The 21,780-nt window shown below is 28.2% G+C and overlaps 3 protein-coding genes across 3 annotated transcripts; 1 reads left to right on the top strand and 2 right to left on the bottom strand.

Moving 5' to 3' along the window:
- The first annotated feature begins 16 nt into the window (after positions 1–16).
- On the top strand, positions 17–3,633 carry LOC107455796 (transmembrane protein 186). The gene is made up of 2 exons (XM_016073507.4): positions 17–440; positions 2,987–3,633. The coding sequence occupies exons 1-2, from the start codon at positions 423–425 to the stop codon at positions 3,620–3,622; spliced, it is 654 nt and encodes a 217-aa protein (XP_015928993.1). The 5' UTR covers positions 17–422; the 3' UTR covers positions 3,623–3,633.
- A 1,146-nt stretch (positions 3,634–4,779) lies between these two features.
- Positions 4,780–5,931, bottom strand: LOC107455778 (general transcription factor II-I repeat domain-containing protein 2A). Its single transcript, XM_016073476.2, has one exon. The coding sequence runs from the start codon at positions 5,929–5,931 to the stop codon at positions 4,780–4,782; it is 1,152 nt and encodes a 383-aa protein (XP_015928962.2).
- A 2,705-nt stretch (positions 5,932–8,636) lies between these two features.
- On the bottom strand, positions 8,637–21,650 carry LOC107455784 (small ribosomal subunit protein mS26). The gene is made up of 4 exons (XM_016073488.4): positions 21,261–21,650; positions 20,847–20,984; positions 13,767–13,890; positions 8,637–8,895 (listed from the first exon to the last, which is right to left on the bottom strand). Exons 1-4 carry the CDS (start codon positions 21,500–21,502, stop codon positions 8,710–8,712), a joined length of 690 nt encoding a protein of 229 aa, XP_015928974.1. The 5' UTR covers positions 21,503–21,650; the 3' UTR covers positions 8,637–8,709.
- Positions 21,651–21,780: the final 130 nt, after the last annotated feature.

The raw sequence follows: 21,780 nt of genomic DNA on the forward strand, positions 1-21,780 counted from the left end.
TGATCTTTCTGCCTTTATATCTATGGACTAATCTATGGATTGATGAAACAATTAAGAAATGTTTATCTTTTTATAAATGTCACTAGATGACGCCACCAATTTAAACTTTCCTTTTCCTCGGGAAAGATCCGAGATAAGTATTTTTTCGCTGATCTTGTTCTGAACAAATACAAACAGCCTGAAACGTTGGCAGTCAATTACCAGCTTATTTATAAAATATATTATGCAATGCTGTCTATGGTTATGCTTATAAAGCATACAGAATTATCGTAAAATCCTTATTATTTAATGCTTTCTTTAAATCAATTCTGGATATTATACTAATCAAGACATTAGTCCATTTTGAGAGTAATATTTTCAACTCATATAATATAAATTATTTTAAAAGATTATATCTATTGGATATTTTTCCATCATATAAAATGAACATGTCTAATCGTGTAAGTCTTTTTATCAAATAACATTGCACTCTTTATTTAAAAATAAATTGTAAATTTTCAAAAATACTTTTGTTAAAATTTTTATATTAGTTTCTATACAAATCTTACAATCCATGTATTAAAAAAAAATTATTTAAATTGCTGTCTTTGCTGTTGTTGTTGTCATTTTACCTTCTACTTAACCACACCTGATGGGAAAAGCTTAAACAATAAGCAAAAAATAAAAATTTTATTAGAGTTATGAGCAGAAAAAATAATATCAAAAGTGTATTACTCTTTTAATACAAATTAAAGTTTAACTTAAAATATGTGTCAAAATAAAGTATTTATTATAAATAATTAATATGCAAAATATTGTCATAAAGGGCTATCCATAAACGATGTTTTTTATTAAAACTTTTAATCCCCTTTCTCGCAATGTGTCACACTTTTCTATATTCCCCCTGTCACATGTATAACATTACATATCATTTAAAAATAATAAACTTCCTGTTTCAAAACAAAGCACTATGTCATAGACAATATGATCAATTCCATAGGGATTGACATTACATTTTGATCGATTTTCTTGCTTATAAACTTTATCCATTGATTAATATTTTTTTAAAAAATCATACGAGATGTTTTTCAATAGCCTAATATTAATAAGAAAAAAGAGGTCAAAATTAATGTTTTTTTTTTAGAATAAAAATTTTAAATGTGACTGATATTCCATAGAAATGACGTAGAGTAAAACATATTTTAATTTTGAAATTATCTTTTTTCCTCTATAAGCAATAATGGGTTGTTGTTGTTTTAATTGATTTAAAAACAAAAACTTCTGATTAATACACATCAAAAGATCTATATAAAAAGTAGCAAATAGGGTCTCTTGACTGATGTTACAAACTATATTAAAATTTTAATAAACTTTTTCCATTATCATTTTAAAATACTTAAAAACTAAACATTTTATATATAAAATATGTGTATCATGGGAGTTCAATTTTTGAGGGAGATGAAATTAAAATACAGTCTCCGATATTCGAAACAAAAATTTATTATAACTGCAAAAATATTAATTATTTTTGTCTCTTTCTTGTTCTTAACTTTGATGAGTTAAAATCAATCATAGTTCATAAATTTTGCTGATTTGTGTGAGATATTGTGGAGGAGATATACACCCAGCATCAACAATGATCTAAATTAATTAATAACAAAAAACTGAGAAATTAATTAATAGAAGGATGCTATTAAATGCTTATTTTTATTATGTTGTCCTATGTATCATGAAATTGCTGAGATAACCAAATTATATTTATAAACATGTATTTTATATAATATAAAAATATTTTAACTGCTGATTTTAAGTGTCTTAATTTATACCAAAATGTGTATTATTGAACTTGTTCATTTGGTGTTTAGACATTGAGAAACATTTTTGCTTAAAGAACCAGAACTGTTGAACCAGCTTGTTACTTTATTAGTGCTATATTCATGTTTTTTTTTTTTTTATGTAGTCTACATAGCACAAAGTATACTCTATCCTTCTTTTGGATACTTGTTACCTCCTCTCTCACTTTTGTCAAAATTTCATGAATATCTCCCTTCTCTCCAAGTGTGACATCATTTGTTAATAAACCCTAACTAGAATAACAAGTTAAATTGCTCATTTTTCTTCAGCCATAAATATCAGTATTTTCTTGATTACTAGTTTAAAAAAAAGAAGAAGAAAAAGAAAACTTATGTAGAATAGACAGATTGAGTCACAAATTATCATTTAATTTAAAACTTTTCTGTAAATAAGTTGACTAATAGAAAGTTACTTGAGTTCATGTTGGCTATCTTTCAAAAAATGATTAATAAAAAAAAGTCTTGTTCTTAATTTTCACTTCTCAAAAAAAGTAAGTTATGATTTTGTTCAAATTTTATAATTTATTACTTAAATTTTTTAATTTAAAATATTGTTAAAAGAAATTTTTTATCAGAAATTGTTTTTTGTATCTTTGATAATAAATTTTAAAAAAAATTTTTTTAATCTTTTTAGTTGTTTTCAAAAAAATTTTTGATCTGCTTAATAAGTTTCTGAGATACGGCAAATCATGTAAAAAGTGAAATAAAGTAAGGATCTCAAACTTTAAATTGCTCCCCTCACTTAAGTATTACGACCCTATTTTTCTGATGGTAGTTACCCCTATATATTAATTGGTCAAGAATCCAAAGCTATCAGGGGAAAAAATGAATATTTGTTCAGAAAAAGTATGTTTTAGGGTCTTATTAAAACAATTAATAGCAATAATTAACACATTTGAAATCAACCTTTTGAACATTTAAGATTTAGATTTAGTACGTGAAATTCGGATCAGTTGAAAAAAGTTATGCAGTGTAATAGTTTCTTTTACGCTTATTGTACAATTACTTAACTAATCAACAACAACAAAAATCTGATTTTCAATTTGATATTTGAAACAAAATGTAGGTTTTCTACTAGATGAATCATATTTATTACAATAGAAAGAGTTACCTTATTGTTTAAATCTAATACATATCTAATTTTTTTTCCATAGATTCTGGGTAACATTAAGAAAATAAATGTTTCCTATTTGAAAAACACAGAATTTTTATACAAAAGAAGAACAGAATGTCTTCGTTATTTATGTTCTAAGAATTTAGAGCTGTCAAAACATCAGTCATCAAATGAAGTTCCATGGACACCAGTTTACCGTTACAGATTCATCATTACTGCTGGAATTCTGAATCGTTTTAAACTTTACCAAACAGTAGTTTCAGCTGTATTCATACCTATTTCTTCAATACTCTATCATTATGGTGCTGTTGAGTTTTCTGTTGTAAAAGTTTTTATAGGATGTGGAGTATTGGCAGGCTTGACTTTATATCCAATAACATGGTTTTTTAGAAAACTAATTGGAATTATTTTTGTGTCTGAGGACAATAGAATTGTTAAAGTATCTCATTTATCATTTTGGGGTAAAAGAATAAACATTGTTGTTCCTACTGAAAATATTATACCTTTAACAGATTGTGAATATAATCCAAAAGATATATATGTCCGATTCCAAAGATATGATGTAAAGGATGTGCTTTTTTTCACTTTAAAATATGGAGAGGTTTTAAACAAGGAAAAATTTCAACATGTATTTGGTGATTTAAAATTATTAGGTTATTCTGACAATAAAACATAAATAAAAATAGATTTTTAGCTTTATTTATTTTTTACTGATTTATATAATTAATTACGTTACCATAAAGAACTTTTTCATATTACACCAACTACTTGCCAAGGTGCCAAAACAGTTTTAAACTTGCAAAAAAAAATTTAAGAAAATCTGTAAAGGTTTGCCTGAGAGTAGACACAAGTTATACTCTTCAAATCAAATTACATTCAGTTTATGGACTTATGCTGCCTGCGACTTTATAACCATATTCCTTAACATACCCTTCAAGTTGGCCCCCTTCTGTTATGCTTTTTAAAGTTTCTCTTAAAATTTGACAACGGTTAGTTACGGATACAAAAATATTTCGTGTAGTACAGATACAGAATAAATATATTTCTTGAAAATCTGAACAGGGAAAATTGGTCATTCTGAGTTTTGCATCATGAATTGAAAAGATCCACAAGTCATCCTCAGTAAAGTAGGATCTATCATATCAGTTGATCTAAAGCCAATGTATTTAACGATAAGGCTATTTGAAGACTAAGGATAGTTATTCTTAGTTTCCTAAGAAATTATTTAATATACTCTTAAATATCAAGTCTAGTGACTATAATCTGTAAATCAGAAAAGGTTCTGTCAGTGTTAGGAAATTAAAAAGTAATAGATTTAATTTTTTCAGATAATATAGAGCACCTACACAAAAAACTATTTCAGTGGTCACAGCAGGTCATTAAAAGAACTTTTTTTAGGTCAGGTCACTATGTTATTAGAAGTCTATTTTTCCATAAAATAAACAAAAATTTTTCTCAAGCTCAAAAAAATCACTAAATGTGCCGCTATTAATGCCATTTGGTGGCATTCTGTAAAAAAAAATTATGTAAGTAAATTTTCTTAATGCAAAATTTTGCTTAATTCTAATAAATCAGATGAAACCATGAAAAAAAATAACCTGATATCATTTTAGTAAATTCATTTGAATACCTTAACACAGGGCTATGCAACTGCAACATGACATTCTGGCCCGTGGACATGAGTCCACGGGCCAGAATTCTAGTCACTGATCACTTGGCGGGCCGCAGTTTGAAAAAGTTGAACAATAACCTCTTTTACAATAACAATTAATAGTTGAATTATTAATTATGAAACAATGGAACAGAAGGATTATAAAACAATTTGCTTACATTTTAATGAGAAAACTGAGGCTGATCAGCCTTCTTTACAAGGGCAGGAATGTCAACATTGATGTTTGTCATTGCCAGCCGAAGAGAGTCTAACAATGAACTGTCGGAGAGAGAGCTCCTGTAACGATTCTTGATAAACTTCATTGCCGAAAAAGCATTTTCGCATAAATATGTGCTCCCAAACATGGAAGTTATTTTCAGTCCTAAGTCACGTTCAGTTGGAAGCAACTTGAAGAACTCGGGCCCCCTTTTGGTTCTTGTTTGAAAGAACGGGTCAGCCTGGAGATCGCAGAGCTCTGTTTGTAGGTTGGCCGGTTGTTCTTCAATGCTTGCTGTGACTGGATTACTAAACAGAGCCACGTCATTCTTGATGCTCTCAAAATCTGAAAATCTTGTGTTGAATTCATCAATAATTGTCTGCAACTCAGGGCAAAATTCAGAGAAATCTAGCAGTTCCTCACACTCTGACGCTAAACGACTGCAGCTGGCGAAGTGAGATAAGTTATTTTTTCCAAAAGTTGCATGGAAAATTTTCAGCTTGTTTCTAAACCCATTGATGTGTGCCATTAGGTCAGACACCAGTTGGCCTCTTCCTTGTAGTTTTAAGTTCACATCGTTGAGGTGGCCAGTAATATCAATTAGAAATGCCAAGTGACATGAAAAATCCATGCTTAAAAGTTCTTGTTCAAGGTTTTCTGATGGAGAAAACTGGTGAAGGAAAAGAGGGATTTCTTTTCTCAACTCGAAAAATCTTGTGAGGCAGTTTCCGGCACTAAGCCACCTAACTTGATTGTACATAAGCTGGTCGCCGTAATCTGCTTCACTTTCCATCAAAAAGTGACGGAACTGCCGATGCATAAGAGCCCTGTTGTCGCCTCTGATCATGTTGTTGACTTTCACAACTTTTTGGGGGGTTTCAGTTTGCTTCACCGATTTCCCGCATAAATCATGCTGGTGAATGATGCAATGAAGTGCAGGGCATTTCATTCCATTTTCTCTCCAACATCCAATCAATCCTATCTTTGGTCCTACCATTGCCTTTGCACCGTCTGTAGCTAGGACGGAACACTTTTCAAAACCTCCGACACTGTTTACTGCTTTCATCACTTCTTCAAATATGTCCCTACCCTTTGTTGTGGAGTGAAGAGAACACATGGTAATGAGCTCCTTCTTGATATACTATCAAATTTCGAAAAAAGAAATATGCTGAATATGAAGTTGGCGGGCCGCCAGTTGGACAGCTGTGCCTTAACACATTGATTGCCAGATTTGGAAACCTGTTTATGTCAGCTAATGATTTTCTTTGTTGCATGTTCTTAGTGACTGATGATCACTGTCTGCATTTAAGCAAATAATAAAACCACAGGGTTGGGGTTTTGGATGTCCTAAACTGGTTTTGAACAGGACACGTGGCTTTTACTTTCTTAAACTGGGTAAAACTGTCCTAAACTGGGTAAAACTGTCCTTAACTGGGTAAAACTGTCCAAAACCTTGAACTTTGGTAAAAGGTAAAAATTCTATAGGTGTAACCATTGTACACATAATAATTACATGTTTCAATAAATATTTGATATTTTTTATACAATTTACTATAACTTATTAAAAGAAAATAATATAATATAATAGGAAAAGGTTTATAATTTTTGAAGCTCCACAATTCATTGAACAACAAAAGTGAATACCTAATCCTTTAAATATAAATATGCTTTTAATACTGATAAATAATATTTTTGCATAAGGATAAATATGGCAATATTAAAAAATAATAATTTTTCTTAAAAAAAATACTAAATTTGTTCAAAAATTAACCTTTTATTTTTCACAATATTTTTTTAAAAAAATTTTATAATTTCTGCATCACAGGATGATAAAAAAGACATCTATTTTAAAAAAAAATTGTTTTTAAATATAAATATATTAGTTTAAATTGAAAATACAAAATAACTGAAAAATGTATTAACAGTTTTGAAGGGCATAACATCAGTTTCAGTTACTGACACTGGTGATGTATCACCACTATGCTAAAAGAATTGAACATGAATGAAATAAAAGTATTCTTGAATAGTACTATAGATAAACAAATCTGCTTATGACTAACCAAGCACTTAGTCCCTAATAGCTTAACCTGTAGGGCAAGGTCAAACTTCAGTTATGTACTATTGAATGAGAGGACCAATTGAACGAGTTTGTTTAATGTTTAAATTGAAGAGTCAAACAATATTAATAAAACATTATACTTTTAAAAACAAATATTCCGTAGTAGATTTAATTATCAATATGTTATTAGTTCTATGTTTATTTTACCTCTTAAATATTGTTCAGATAAAATTGAGACATAATTTGAGTAGAAGGGTTTTGGACAGGACGGTTTAAACCGCGGATTAATCCATTCTGTCCTAAACCTTACCAACCCTGTACAACCACCAAGGCCTTTTTCATTAGGCTATTGCAGTCTTTATTTGAAACTTCCAGTAAATCTTCATTATAAAATAAAATCAAAAAAATATCATTAAACCTAATTTTAGAAAATGTCTAATTCTATTTTTTATTATTCAANTTTAAACCGTGGATTAATCCATTCTGTCCTAAACCTTACCAACCCTGTAAAACCACCAAGGCCTTTTTCATTAGACTATTGCAGTCTTTATTTGAAACTTCCAGTAAATCTTTATTATAAAATAAAATCAAAAAAATATCATTAAACCTAATTTTAGAAAATGTCTAATTCTATTTTTTATTATTCAATAATTATATTTTAAGATTTTTATTTGGGGCAAGGACAGAATTTTCCTTTGCCTAAATGCAAAGGCATGAATTTGGTATTGTGTACCAAAAATGGAAATCTATTATTCTTTTACTCATTTTTCAATTCAATCCCTCGTAAATATAGACAATGATAATGCCTCACAAGATCGACAGAAATACACTTCAAACAAATTTTTGCCCATTCATCTCACCATAATCATCGAATTTAATGAAATCATCAGTAGTAGATGGATTAAAAACGTTTGATTATCTTGGTTTATTTTTATGAACAAAGACTAAATATTTCTTTACTTTAAATTATAATTTTTTTTCATACTTTAGTATTACTGTATAAAGAAGTCAGATTCTTCTTAATATGTTACATTGAAAAGTGTGTGTTTTCCTTTTTTGTTTATGCACTTTCAATGTGGTCTCTTTTTTTGTTAAAAATGGTCACTATTAAGTGAAATAGTCACTAAAGTCAATTTTTTTTGAAAAAGTGGCTGCTTCCTGACATTTATTACTACTTGATTTAGTATTTTATATAATTTATTACTTTTTGAATGGCTCAGCCATATCAAGTTACCATACCCAGTTGATTTGAAGATCCCTTAAATGACTTTTTAAACATTGTTTGCTGATGCATAAAAATTCTATTGTCTACTGTTTATAAATGTATAATGAAAAAAAAATTTTTTTTAAAAAAAAGCTATTTTAATTATAAATTAATATTGCTGTAAAAAGGTTCCCATTACAGGTTGATAAAGAATTTTAATAAATCATTAAAGATTTAATCAGTAAATTATTATTAAGGAAAAGTGAAATAATAATTCAATTATAAAAATATATGATTTTCTTTTCTTAAAAAGCAAATATATTAAAATAAGTTATGCTTTTAACTCTACCTGCATTTAAAAGAACAAAGATATGCTAAAAGAATTTTCATGTAAAACTTAGATATAGTTTGCTAAAATAATTTTAAATCAAATGTTAAAATATATATTTTTGTATATTAATAAGGTCTAAAATTTGGCAACTTTAGAAACAGATCTCTTTCCAAAGGAATTTCAATCCTGAATAGCAATGATGCATTGACAAACAGAAATAAAACTCAATAACATAAGGCAATATTTTATTAAAAAGCAATAATACAAGAAATACTTAATCTACAAGAAAATAAAAACTTGTTTAATTCTTTGCTATACTTTCATCCATTCTCCTTTTCATTTCTTCTTCAAAATGTGCAGGGGGTTTTCCTTCCCATTTTAAACTACCATTAACATCTATGCAAAAGTTATAGTTGACAGGATTTTCCATTGCTTTTTCAATGGCTTCATCTAAATTTTCATATGTTATGTAACCAGCAACTTTTTCCTGTTACAAAAATAAAAATAAAAATTTTTTTTTAATGGTTTGAGTTATAGACCACTAGACATAAAAATAACATTGCATACCATTTACATGATGGGTCATTCAAATACTGCATTAACATATTTTACACTAATCCCTATACTCTTATATTGTAAATTTAGTTTTTTTTATTTTTTATAAATAGTTATTTTTATTATTTACACTATTTTTTCTTCACAAAGGAAATGTTGTGTAATACATAAGCACTGTGAGATCAATTTCAAATCATAATTTAAAGAGAGCTTAACTTTCAACTTAATGCAAGGATTTCAGATCAGATCAAATCCAGAGTTTATAAAGAAAATTTAACAATAAATTTAGTCATAATGTAACTTAGTTTCATTTTTTATTATTTTCTTAAAACTGCAGTAAAGTTAATATATTGTGGAAATTTTTTAATAATAATCTTTTGTTAACAAAGAAAAAAAAATTTGTTTTGATTTTACATAATTCTTGAATCAGATTAAATGTGTCATATATGTTAAAAATAAAAGAAATCAAAATTTATGATAATAATAATACATAAATCTAAAATTAAAGGCTCCCTCATAAACTTAAGGAATTCAAACTAGTAAATAAACAAATTGACATACAAAGTTATTTGTGCTGTGTCTAACATAATAGATCAACAGTTTTAACCTTTTAGTTGTGGCTAGTCAGGTGAAAAAATTTTCCTCTGGTTAAAATGTAATAAAATGATATCTCTTATGCAAAGCAAGCATTCATTTAAAAATAAAACATGCTTTTTATTGTCTCAGAAAAATTGTTAATAAACTGTTACAAACAAAACTCTTATTTTTTTCTAATAGAGCATTTTTTGAAGTTTTATTCTCATCTTAAAATCATAAAAACATTAATTTTAATAAATAATTTTAAAAAGCAGATTTTTAAAACTTCTAACGATGACTGTTGTAACTCTTTTACATTTTTGAAGATTATTTTATCTGTTAAAAATATAGCAAATGTGGAGTCTCATCTATTACATTTACGCAAAATTGAAATATAGCATTCTTTAAATAAAAATTTTCCAAGAACCTTTTGCCTTCATTTCTTTTTTAAATACATAAATGTTATACGCGTATATTCAATAGAAATTCATTAAGATTTCATGAGAATATTTTATATAAACATTATTAGAATTATAAAAAATAATGTTAAAAACACTAATTAAAGAATATGTTCAAAGAAGAAAAATTACCATTGTTTATTTTTTTTACAACAAATATACTACACAATAAAAAAATTTGCCACATTTCTATTTAGCTTATATTTGAGCCCCATATTGAAAGAATAAAAGATCCCATTTCATTTTAAAATTTTGTTTTGAAATATTAGTTAATTTCATAAAATAACAAATACAAAATAATGTTAGTTGTTCGTGCAATTTTAAACTGATAGGTTACCTTAATACTTTCCTTATTTTTTTATAATTCAAAAAAGAATATTCGTCTTAATTTTTTGTTAGAAGCAGGTAAGGTTTTATACAACAAAAAAAAGTATCCGCTGAGTTGCAGTATTTCACGATTGCCACATATATATGAAAATGTTTAAGTCATCAATTGTTACGAGACGCATCTATCAGGGATGAGATTAGCAAAAAGGCAAAATAGCTGAATTTCCACGATAGTAAATTTTACGCAAGCGCAACCATATAATAATAAATTCCAGACAGTTTAAGGTAATANGAATTTTAAAAATGACAGGAACCAAAATATATAATAAATAAGAGACCACCAAAAACACATTCTGACCGATAATGCAACAAAAAGCAGGAAATGGCACTTCGCCTGCTGTGGATGAGGAGGGAATATTTCGGTATCCGTTATCTTTGGAAAAGGAATAACAATTCATTTTGTGCTTAATAAGTTACACTATGACAAACTCTAAAGCTCTCAATGGAAAGATTTCGTCGGAACTTGAAAGAAAAATTTGTCTCTGAGAACTTGAAGAAAGAGGCGGGAACAATACCTTTCTAAAATTGTTCAGTAATTTATCATATATGAATATTTGAAAAGTAGAAATTGTTTCATTGCGACTAAACTTCCTAAATTAAAAATAAAATAAAAAAGCTGTTGCACTGATGAAGGTTGCCCTTTGAGCATCCGAAACAGCTGTCTGCCTTTATAAATATTTTTTGTGCTCTTAAACGTCGTTTACCTTAGTTAACTAAACTTCCAGTTCAAGGTCAAACATTCAAAACCTTCTGATAGATGCTCTCTCCTCTTTCCACAAATATTTAAAAAAAAAACAAATGTCAGCTTTCAACAGTATTTCCTTCTTTGGAATAAATTAATATAATATAAATGCTATTTTATTAAGAAATAAAAAGTTGTTTCACGGTTTCAAAAGTTCGGTTCAATATAATTACCAATGAAAGAATTTACGTATGCTTTCATCTTTTTGTGCACTTTAGATTTATAGTTTGTAACGTTTAATTAGATTTTCCCTTTAACCCTATGAAACTGCATATTACTCGTAGTAAAAAAAAAAAAACAATATTCTGTTTTAATAATATAATTACATTTTTTTGCTTTTTTTAATAGTAACATAATTTAAAATCTTAGAAGATAACTATTTTTGACAGGGGCAACATAAATTATTTTAGACCTTAAATTTCTTAGAAGAATAAAGTTGAAATTGTGATATTTAAAGGTTTTTAATAATGTTACTAAATTTTTAAAACGAACGTATAAAATATTAAAAAATATTTTGAAATATCAAACTATGGAATTGTCAATACTATAAAGTACTTTTTAGCTCACTATACCAAATATTTTATTGATCACATACGTAATAATTAATTTTACTTTTAACTATTAAGTTAAAATTTAATACTGTTTATTTCTCGAGCAATGTCTTACCCGCTAGTATTAGGTACTTTCATTCAGTGATTTATTTATTTATTTATTCGTTTTGCCAGACACAGAAGGGTAAATTATGGAATGTGAAATTTCCCCTAAAACACGCTTTATTTTTTTTCCATGATTTTTACAGAACTGTTTTTAGAAAAATTAAAAAACTGAGTGTAAATCTGAAGAGATTGTAAATATTTGTAGAACTTCTAAAAAATTCAGCTTAAATATATAATTTGTACATCTTTTTTTTCTAATTAATGTGTAGAATTTCTAGACTGGTTTCGATTGTGAATGATCATCTGAATTTGTAATATAAAAGCGGTACCATTTTAATAAACTTTATTTTTGAAACTTTTAAGTTATACATTTGAGATTTGCTGAATCTCATTCTTTCCCTCTTCTTCCTGATTCAGAATCCGCGTAGGTTTCAACATTGAAATCATACATTAACTTATCGATTTCTTCTCGAGTGAGTGGTCTCACTCTAGGTGGCATCTTGAAATGTAAAAAATTCTTTCAATGAAAAAAGAATAATACAATACTAAACGGAAGCAACAAATTAAAAATAAAACGTATATGATAATTTAATTAAAACATTATCGAAATATTTAAAAAAAATAACAAAAACGTAACCAAAAAATAAACATAACAAATAAATTAACCGGAAAAAAATAAATATCGTGGTTGAAAAGATCTTAAATTAAACGTAATTAGTACTACAAAGGGAAAGAAAGACATTCTCATACCTTAAAACTCGCCAACTAATAATAAAAGAGAAAAATCTTACAGCCAATTTGAATCGAAAGCGAGCACTCATTTAACAATAGGCTTAAATTACGGGGTTCTTGAAAAAATGACAGGTGCGATGGTGGTCTAGGGGGAAGAGAACCACTGGCGCAACTGCTGGATCCGCAATGAGATGAGTTTTTTCAAGCGGTATGCATACTGTACCAGCCACAAGCAAAGGGTTAACATAATAAAAAAAAATCTTCTTTCCCTTAGGAGAAAATGTTTCCTGGTAGGCATGGATAGCAAGGAAGGAGAGGAGCACTTAGCCCATCACAGTAATCCCTATGTTGTTCTTTCTTGGTGACATTTTTGAGAAGCACAAATTGAATTTTATTTTTATGGAGGAAAATTTTGTAGAGACAAATTGTTTTACAATCTGAAATGTTGTGGCAATTTTTTTTTTCAATTAGACCAAAAATTTCCCTAGATCTGTTGAAATTTCTCACAAACCTTGTATGTGGAATTGGAGTGATTTTGTACCTCAGTGCATTCTTTATTTATACAGTGTTAAAATAGTTAATTTGTATTTGTTGGGGACTCATACAAAACTATGTGTGAAACAAAACATACAAATTATTCTAAGAACAGTGATAATGCATATTTAAGTAGATAGTCAAACTATGAATGCATTTACCTCTCTAACACCTTCATAATATAGTAAATTACTTAAAATGTTCAGAAATATGAGTTGGGGACAGTTATGACATTTTTAAAAAAAAAATTTCTAAAAAAAATAATAAATAAAAAAATTTACATACAAAATTTATCTGATGCCTTTTTTGTATTCACTTTGAGTATTTTAAGCAAAAGATACCATTAAATAACATTTTAATAAGAAATATTGCTTAAGGATGCAAAAATGAGAAAATAACCCATATCAATAATAATATATGCTACATTAACGATGCTATCACATTATTAGTTTTTTAATGATTATATACAATAATTTGTTTAATTTTCAGTTACATAAATTTACGTTAATTTTTATTGGTTCCCCAGAGACATATAAACAGTGCTTTACTGTGTTAAATAAATCATACTTTTATTAGAATTACAGGTGAAAATATCTATTCCTACAGCTTTAATTAATGAACTTGAGCAATTTTATGAAATTAAAACTTATAGTTTCAATTTCATTATAATTTTGAGAACACAAAACATTAATAGAATAAGTTATAAGTGCATATTTACCTTTTCTTTACGTACTATTTCATCAACTTTTAATTTTATATTTTCATCTTCTACTTTTTTCTGTTCTTGGAACTCTAAAAGTTTAAGAGCTTTTTCTTGAAATAATCTTTCAAGTGTTTCTTCTCTGAAATTTAATGAAAATAAGTATATTCAAATAAACAAAATGAATTTCTTAAACTTGCAAAGAAAGGCTTCTGTAACTATTTTTTCACTATTCATGGAAGTAATCAGAAAGCATTTTGCGTGAATACGCCGGTCTGTAATTATTTATATGTTTTATTATTGTCATTAACTTTCATTATTGCTGGTAGTTTTACTTCACTTGAAAATGCTTAATTGTAAGTCACTTAAGGTTTGTAATATTGATTTTTTTTAATAAAAAAAAAATCTAAAATAGTATAGTTTCTGAGAAAATGCAATTTCAATAAAAAGTAAATATTTTATTCAAAGTTTATAATTAAATTCATTATTAGCTGAAATGTAAAATAAAAAGAGTTCTTTTGCAAGATAAAAACTAGACATTGTAACTAGTTTAGTTACTTGAAATATCTTCAACATATTAGAATTATAAAGAAGCAAATAATTAAAAGGAACAAACTGTCCTAAAAGAATTTTAAAATAGGATAAACATAAGAGTAACATAAGAAATATATTTTAAAACACTTGAGTCAAATAACAAAAATTCAAAGAATAATACAAAAAAATGCTAATACAAATTTGTAAATACAGCAAAGCTCTTATTTATCTGAAGAAATTGTGAGGGCACAACTATAGAGCAAATAATCAGAAAAGGACATANAAGGGAAATTCCCGTCATTCATTAAAGTGGGTACTTGGAGGAGAAAAATTCATTTCCTCCTTATTTGTGAAAGAAAATAAGTGTAAAGAGGAGATCATTTAAGTTGAGGGTGGGGAAGTAACAAATTATTGTTTTCTCTCCAATCATTGGCTATCAATCAAGCATAAAGGCGGGACACGCTGATCGGGTTCTCTTTATTTTTTCTTTTATGACTGAAAGAATCTGCTAAAGAAAGAATGTTACCCCTTTTTCCCCCCGCCTCCTAAATATTACATGGTATGGGGAAGAACGGATGTTTTGTTTCTCAAGGACGTATATCCTTTTAGACCTATTAAAATTTTCCATTTTGACTCCCCCTCCACCTTAACGCTTGCCCTGATTACCCTTTTCCACAGTATTTCTTCTTTCAATAAAAAGGTTCCAGGAAATGCCTCTTTTACTAGCCACCTGCATGGGAAAGGGGGGGAGGGGACCCAGTTGCGATCTTTTGAAAACAAATCTCCCTCTTTTTCCTACATTCCAAGGGAGGAGCGTCACTAACGGTCACTCAATGGTCTTGGTAGATCTTCACTTCCCCTTTCTGGTGATTTATGGGTTCGATGCGGAAAAGAGAAAATATGTCAAAAGACTTCTTTTCTTTTTTTTTAAGGAAAGGGGATGATGGAGAGATGTTTGTTTATTTTGATTGTTAAAAAGTGTCCGGGAAATCGACCCTTCCGGGAAAGGGACGTCCGGATATGGGAGACGTTACACTGCATTATATACTAGTTCTTGAATATCTTCAACATATTAGAATTATAAAGAAGCAAATAATTAAAAGGAACAAATTGTCCTAAAAGAATTTTGAAATAGAATAAACATAAGAGTAACATAAGAAATATATTTTGAAAACACTTGAGTCAAATAACAAAAATTCAAAGAACAATACAAAAAAATGCTAATACAAATTTGTAAATACAGCAAAACTCTTATTTATCTGAAGAAATTGTGAGGGCACAACTATAGAGCAAATAATCAGAAAAGGACATAAATCAAAATATATTTTAACACTTTACAATTAGGGCTCATTTGTGACTAAATACACAAATTAATGCTATAATCATACAAGTGAGATTAGTTAAATATACAAATGTAAATGCACTATCTGAAAATAATTGTAAATGATTTACCTTTCATTCATCCTACACTGCCAAGCAGATAAAAATTAAAATTTTGACACATGGATGCTGTTTTACTTGAGCAATTTCGGTTCACTATTGTTTTAACTCGGGAGAACTCGCGCTATTTACCGTCACACGAGAGAGCGCGATGGGCTTCGCAGGCCCAGAGCGGATTTTCGTGTAAGAAAACGGTAAAATCAATTTGCTGAGCATAAAAGATTTGTGTTTTCAACTAAGAATTATATATGGGTAAATAAGAAATAAAATATTTTTTAAAACAGCAAGTTTAAAAAAGTTTAATAATATATTTATATATTTACAATAAAATTTTGAAACACTTTTTTTAAGTTATACATGCAATTAATATTAAATTTTAAACAATTAAAAAATTATGAAGTATTTTTCCAATTAAATAATGTTTATTACATTTACTATAATTGAAACAAAACTTACATTTCACTGGCATATTCTGCAAATTACACTGCTATGCTCTCCGCATACATTTTTTGAACATTTAGCACAAGAAATTTGCGATTTTCTGTCAATTTTGCTGGGGCAGATATGACACCTTTTTCTTGAACATTTTTGTTTCTTTGCGGGTGGTGCTTCCTAATTTTCCTTGTGGCCGCTATCTTTTTTTTCACGCAACTCGCGCGGAAGCGTCGGCTGCAAACTTCTTTTTTCTACATGCTCCTTCAGAAGCTCTAACGCCAGATTTTTAAAAAATAAACTCCTTTTTTTGTATTGGAGCAGTGGCGATTTCGCAGATAATAGTAAAATTCGTGAATTTATGGCTGCAGTATTCAAAATACTAAAAAATACTGTCATCGGCCATCTGTTACTAATTCTTGCAGTGGAATAAGTAGCTGACATTTCATCAACTACATCTACAACTCCCTTCGTCAGATTGTAAAAAGTTATTATTTCTGGTTTCCTGGCTTCTGCAGTTGAAACATCAATTGCACCATCATTGTGCATGGTAGACAAAAGTACCACACATTTATTTTTTTTCGGTACCGGGAGTATTTTCTACTTTATATGGACCTTCTGGTTGAGCCCCTGCATAAATTTCAAGATTCCAAGTATAAAATGTCCTAGAATCAACAAAAGCAAATATTTTAATTCCATACTTGGCAGGTTTACTTGGAATATACTGACGAAAGGAACATTTACCTCTAAAGGGTTCTAACTTTTCATCTATAATGACAAATTCCCCAAGGCTGTATACATGTTGGCAGTTTGCAACAAATTTTTCAAAAATAGATCGTATGAGAGCCAATTTATCCAGTTCTCTTCTAGAAGGACGATCAGTAATATCATCGAATCTTATGCATCTCATTAGGAATAAAAAGCGATTATATGACATAGTCCGATGAAAAATTTCAAGCCCTGTGCCATCGGTATTCCAAATATCACGGACATTTACATGTGAGGATTTGTGAATTCCCGTTAAATAAAGAAGGCCCCAATAAATGCTCTTATTTCCGTCATATTTGTCTCACGAGCATCTCTTTTTCTTTGGAAATTGACTGCAATAGATTTTATATAAATGCTTGTGCATTCCACAATACTCGTTATTATTTCGTCGATAAGCAACTTCCATGATTCGATAGGGCAGGATACATTTCTTGCATCACCAACATTTCCAGGCAATTTTGTTACGATATTGTGAGCTGGAGTTCTCACGTTTCGTCTTGGCTCATTTTTATTCCATTTAGTTACTTTATCTTTGCCAATATAGTACCCAACGGATTCAGTTATATCAAAATCACTAGATGAATCTAAATCTTCTACTGAACTTGACTGATGATCACTATATTGTTGCATGTCAACAATTTCTTCATCATCCTCATTAACAGATTCCTCATCAGTTGAAACTTCAGCTAATAAGGTTTCCAAACGCTTCATTTCTTCCTTATAGGTTAAAGAGCAATACATTTTACAGCCTCTCCCTTTACATTCACAATCTGAAATGACAATTGCGATCGCTCGCATCGGGCCTCAGAAGCCCGAATTGAAATTTTCTCAGGAAAGGGGGGTCATACATTCCTGAAATGCCTGTGGTCAGTATGTAGGTGACCTTCAACGCAGCTACCTAGAATCCGGTTCATTTCGGTTGAAGGGGTGATTTTCTGCAGTATAGTTTTGTAATGACCGGGCGAGTCTTCCCGGGTTAAATAACAAGAGAGATCAAACATTTTTCTCTGTAAATACAATGAGTTCTTTCATTATCTCCCAATTTAATTGTTAAGTTTAATTTTTAAAGGTAAATCTAATTGAAAAACTTATTCCATCATTGCACATTTTATATCAATCCCATAAATGTTGATTTCACAAAAAAAGTTTGCAGTAAAAATAATTCCAGATATTTTGGAGTTAACTGAAATGAAAAAATTATGATTTTAAAACTAAACAGTTGATCTATAAATATTTACTTGTATTACACCTTCAGATACCCTCCAAAATTTAAGGTTTTTGAAAATTATTTTTTCTAGTGTTAGTGAACTGAAGCAGAAATTTTCAAAATAAAAGGAACTTTGTTAAGACTTTTATCAGAATTTAAGAGCAGAGCATGACCATTTGATCGGACCTTTAATATGTCTGTTCAAACTATTTGTAAGTAGTGGTAGACAATTTTTTTTCTTTAAATCGAATATATTGCAATATTAAGACATTACCTTTGCGACCATTAAGAAAGAAAATTTCCAAAACTACAAAAATTCTATGGCAGATGGAGGGTATATTTTTATGCTATTATATTGAACAGTTTATTAAATATTGGACTAACAAACAATAAAATATTACAAAAATATAAATTTCAGCAAAGTCCATAACTCAAAAAATTCTTAGAATTTCAACTTTGCAACAAACTAATAATCAAATCAGGACAAAATGCATTTATATGCACTATAGAAAGGTTTTATGAAGCCAATGAAGTTTTTAATCAAGTAAAATAATCTTGATTAAACATATGACAAGAATCTATTATTAACTGAAGTAATTAGATGCTATTCTAGAAAACAGAAAGTAGAGGAGATTAGAGCAGATAATTCTTATGAATTTGGATAAAAAGTTTCTTGACTAATTATTTTAAACATGACTATTATTTTTATTTATTTAATTTGTTGGGGAAAATGGAGCTTTTATCTTCATTTTGCACAATGCATAAGCAAATTTGAATGCATGATTTTTTTAATATTTTTTTAACTAATGCTTTTCTTGTTAAAAAAAATATCATTATATCATTGTTTTTATCTATATCAGCCAAAGGCTAGTGTAATAGACAAGTCATAAAATTATTTAATCTGTTAATCGTAAAAAAACATGTAAATTAAAAATAAAGCTAATTTGAATTGAAAGTGAATTCTTGAATAAATATTTTAACTATATTTATTCAAATTGGTGTTAGAACTCATGCATATTAACTTGTAACTAAAAGTTGGACTGCATTGTAGCAACATGAAAAATCTGTCAAACAAATTTTTTCATTTGAACCATTATTAATAATTAAAGATAGATTATTTGATTAATTACAGCTTTAGTTTATGAAGTGGTTTGATAAATCTATATTAAAAATCAATTGCAAGCAATGACTTGCTTGAATGCTAATGGTTTGAATGAAGAACATTTCACAACTATAAAAAAATGTGTAACTCTAAGGTAATCAAAAATTTTAATAAAATTAAGCTTAAAATGTATCAAAGCATAGATTTTTTACAGCACAAAAATTTTTTTAAATTATGCATTAGCATTAAGTCCATATTATCGGAACATCCATTAAATCCATATTATCGAACTGCCTACAGAAACCCCTCAACCATGTGTTAACAATAAACCCCATAGACCTTTTTGTTCTTTAAGCCCATAAGTATTAGCGAAATAAAAAGGAATATTAAAATTTGAAATAGACATTTATAACATTGTATCTCCTGTTATTTAAACAAAAAATAATCTAATAATTAAAAAAAAAATAATTCTCAGGCCAGAAAATAAAACAAGAAGCAAAGAATTTTTAAGTGTTGTGAGGTCGCACAACATTCAGCAAGGTTGGGTACAAATTTTTCAGACCCCAGGACAGAAGTTATTTTTATTCCTAACTACAAAGACAAAAAAAAATCTTATCTCATATCTAGTAAGCTAGTAGGGATTTTTTTTCTTTTTTTTCAAAATCATGGTTTAACTTTGATTTTTGGGATATCTATTTTCATAAACATAAATTATTATTAACTACCACTCGCTTTTTAGATGATCATTTTTGTTTAAAGCTAAATGTATGTTACTTTTTTACAGTGGTGCTAACTTTTAAAACTATCAATAATTAAATGTTCAAAGAATAACATTATACAATTTACGTTTACAGGGGTCTGTGTAGGTTTTTCTGAGAGGTACCTATTTTGTGAAAATTTAGACATAATTTGTGAAAATTAAAAATTATATTAAAAAATCAACACAAAAATATTAATTTATTGTTTCTTATGGATCAAAAATAAAATTTTGAGAAAAAGTATTTTCCTAAAGTTGAATTTGTAAAAGTATTGGTCATTGCCTTTTAATGATCTTGAATTTTTCAGATTTCAGTTTATGTTCTTATAAAGAGAGAAGATGAAGTTTCCGAATATCTTGTTAGAAGGGAAAGATAAGATTTCTATTCTTTTCATTGTTTTTAGAATTGTTTAAGGATTAGAAAAAAATTATCCTTAGATTATTTACAAACAAAATTTCATAACTCTTGGAAGTTCAGGGGAAAAAAATCATTTTATACAAATTATTATAGAAATTCTCAAAAATCATAAATTTTATTACTTAACTATAATACAGTAATCTTGCTATGAAATCTTAATAATTACTGATAAGTTGTAATAGTTGTCACCTTATTATACCATTATTTCATTCATATTACAGGAATTCTTTAAAAACAAATTAACTAAAAAACACCACACTTTTCGTAAATAATTTTTACCATGCCCTTGGACAATTGTTCTTGCATTTTTTTTTCCCTCACAGTACAACCATGGTGCTTAGTGTACTCTTTCAATTTAATATTTGCATTGCAATATTTAAGAAAATAAATATAAAATTACATTATTAATTATATAAAAGGATTTATAAATGTATATTAACCTTATTAACTTTATTCGTTCATTCTCTTTTTTGTTCTCTTCTAATAATGATAGAAAGTTTTCTTTTGATTCCTGTTGCTTTTTCAAACTGAATCCTTCATCTTCAAATTTTTGTTTCAATTCCTCTTGAAATAATTTCCTAAAAAAAGTGCATACTAAGTAAGATTCATTAGTCATAAACAATAAACTATTTGGCGATCTCAGGTTCAGATATAAAAATATACTCTTATAGGAAAAAGCACCATTCATAATAAGTATCAATATAAAATTATTTGAGCTAAAACTTTAGAAGCTTAAATGCCTACTGATAAAAAATATTAAAAATAAGAAAACATAAATTTAGTCATAAAAATTATATATTATAAGCAATGGAATTAATAGAATCTAAATATTAAAAAAAAAATTTAAATGTTACCGCAATGACTCAAGTTTAATGTAATATTCATCTAACAAATCATCTATTAAATCTTTTTCTTCTTCTGAAACATATGGATGCTGTGGGATTCTAAATAGTTTAGACTTAGCAGTAGGCATCCAAAGAGGCTTTCTTTTAGGTTCCTTACGTCGCCATCGAAGTTGATTATAAATTGAACCTCTAAAACCATGCTGTAAAGTTATATAATTTTTACATAAAAAAGATCGGATAATTTGAGCCATCTAGAATTTAAAATATTTGCTTTCATCAACTATATCATTATAATTTCATTATATTACGAGAATCCTCGGATCACTGTTTATTATTCATAATTTTTTCAGAGAACTTTTCTGAGAACATGGAGCAGCTGAGATTCAAAGCAAAAACTGAATCAAAGTTTTATTCCGTTTACGACCATAAAGTAGCATAAAAGATTTGAAAAACTGCATTAAGTTGAAATGGAAACAACTAGTCACGTTGAAATGCATGATATTACGAACGTCTGTATCTGTGAAGATGG

The sequence above is a fragment of the Parasteatoda tepidariorum genome, chromosome 1, assembly GCF_043381705.1.
Source record: "Parasteatoda tepidariorum isolate YZ-2023 chromosome 1, CAS_Ptep_4.0, whole genome shotgun sequence".
In the NCBI taxonomy this organism is placed as follows: Eukaryota; Metazoa; Arthropoda; class Arachnida; order Araneae; family Theridiidae; genus Parasteatoda; species Parasteatoda tepidariorum.

What these genes read in the sequence shown, in the direction of transcription:
- LOC107455778 (XM_016073476.2), bottom strand. Translation starts at nt 5,931, where the DNA reads ATGTGTTCTCTTCACTCCACAACAAAGGGTAGGGACATATTTGAAGAA.
- LOC107455784 (XM_016073488.4), bottom strand. Translation starts at nt 21,502, where the DNA reads ATGGCTCAAATTATCCGATCTTTTTTATGTAAAAATTATATAACTTTA. An exon ending in ATTAAACTTGAGTCATTGCG is followed by an intron (nt 20,985 to 21,260) that starts GTAACATTTAAA and finishes CACTTTTTTTAG; the next exon opens with GAAATTATTTCAAGAGGAAT. An exon ending in GAACGAATAAAGTTAATAAG is followed by an intron (nt 13,891 to 20,846) that starts GTTAATATACAT and finishes ATTAAATTTCAG; the next exon opens with AGAAGAAACACTTGAAAGAT.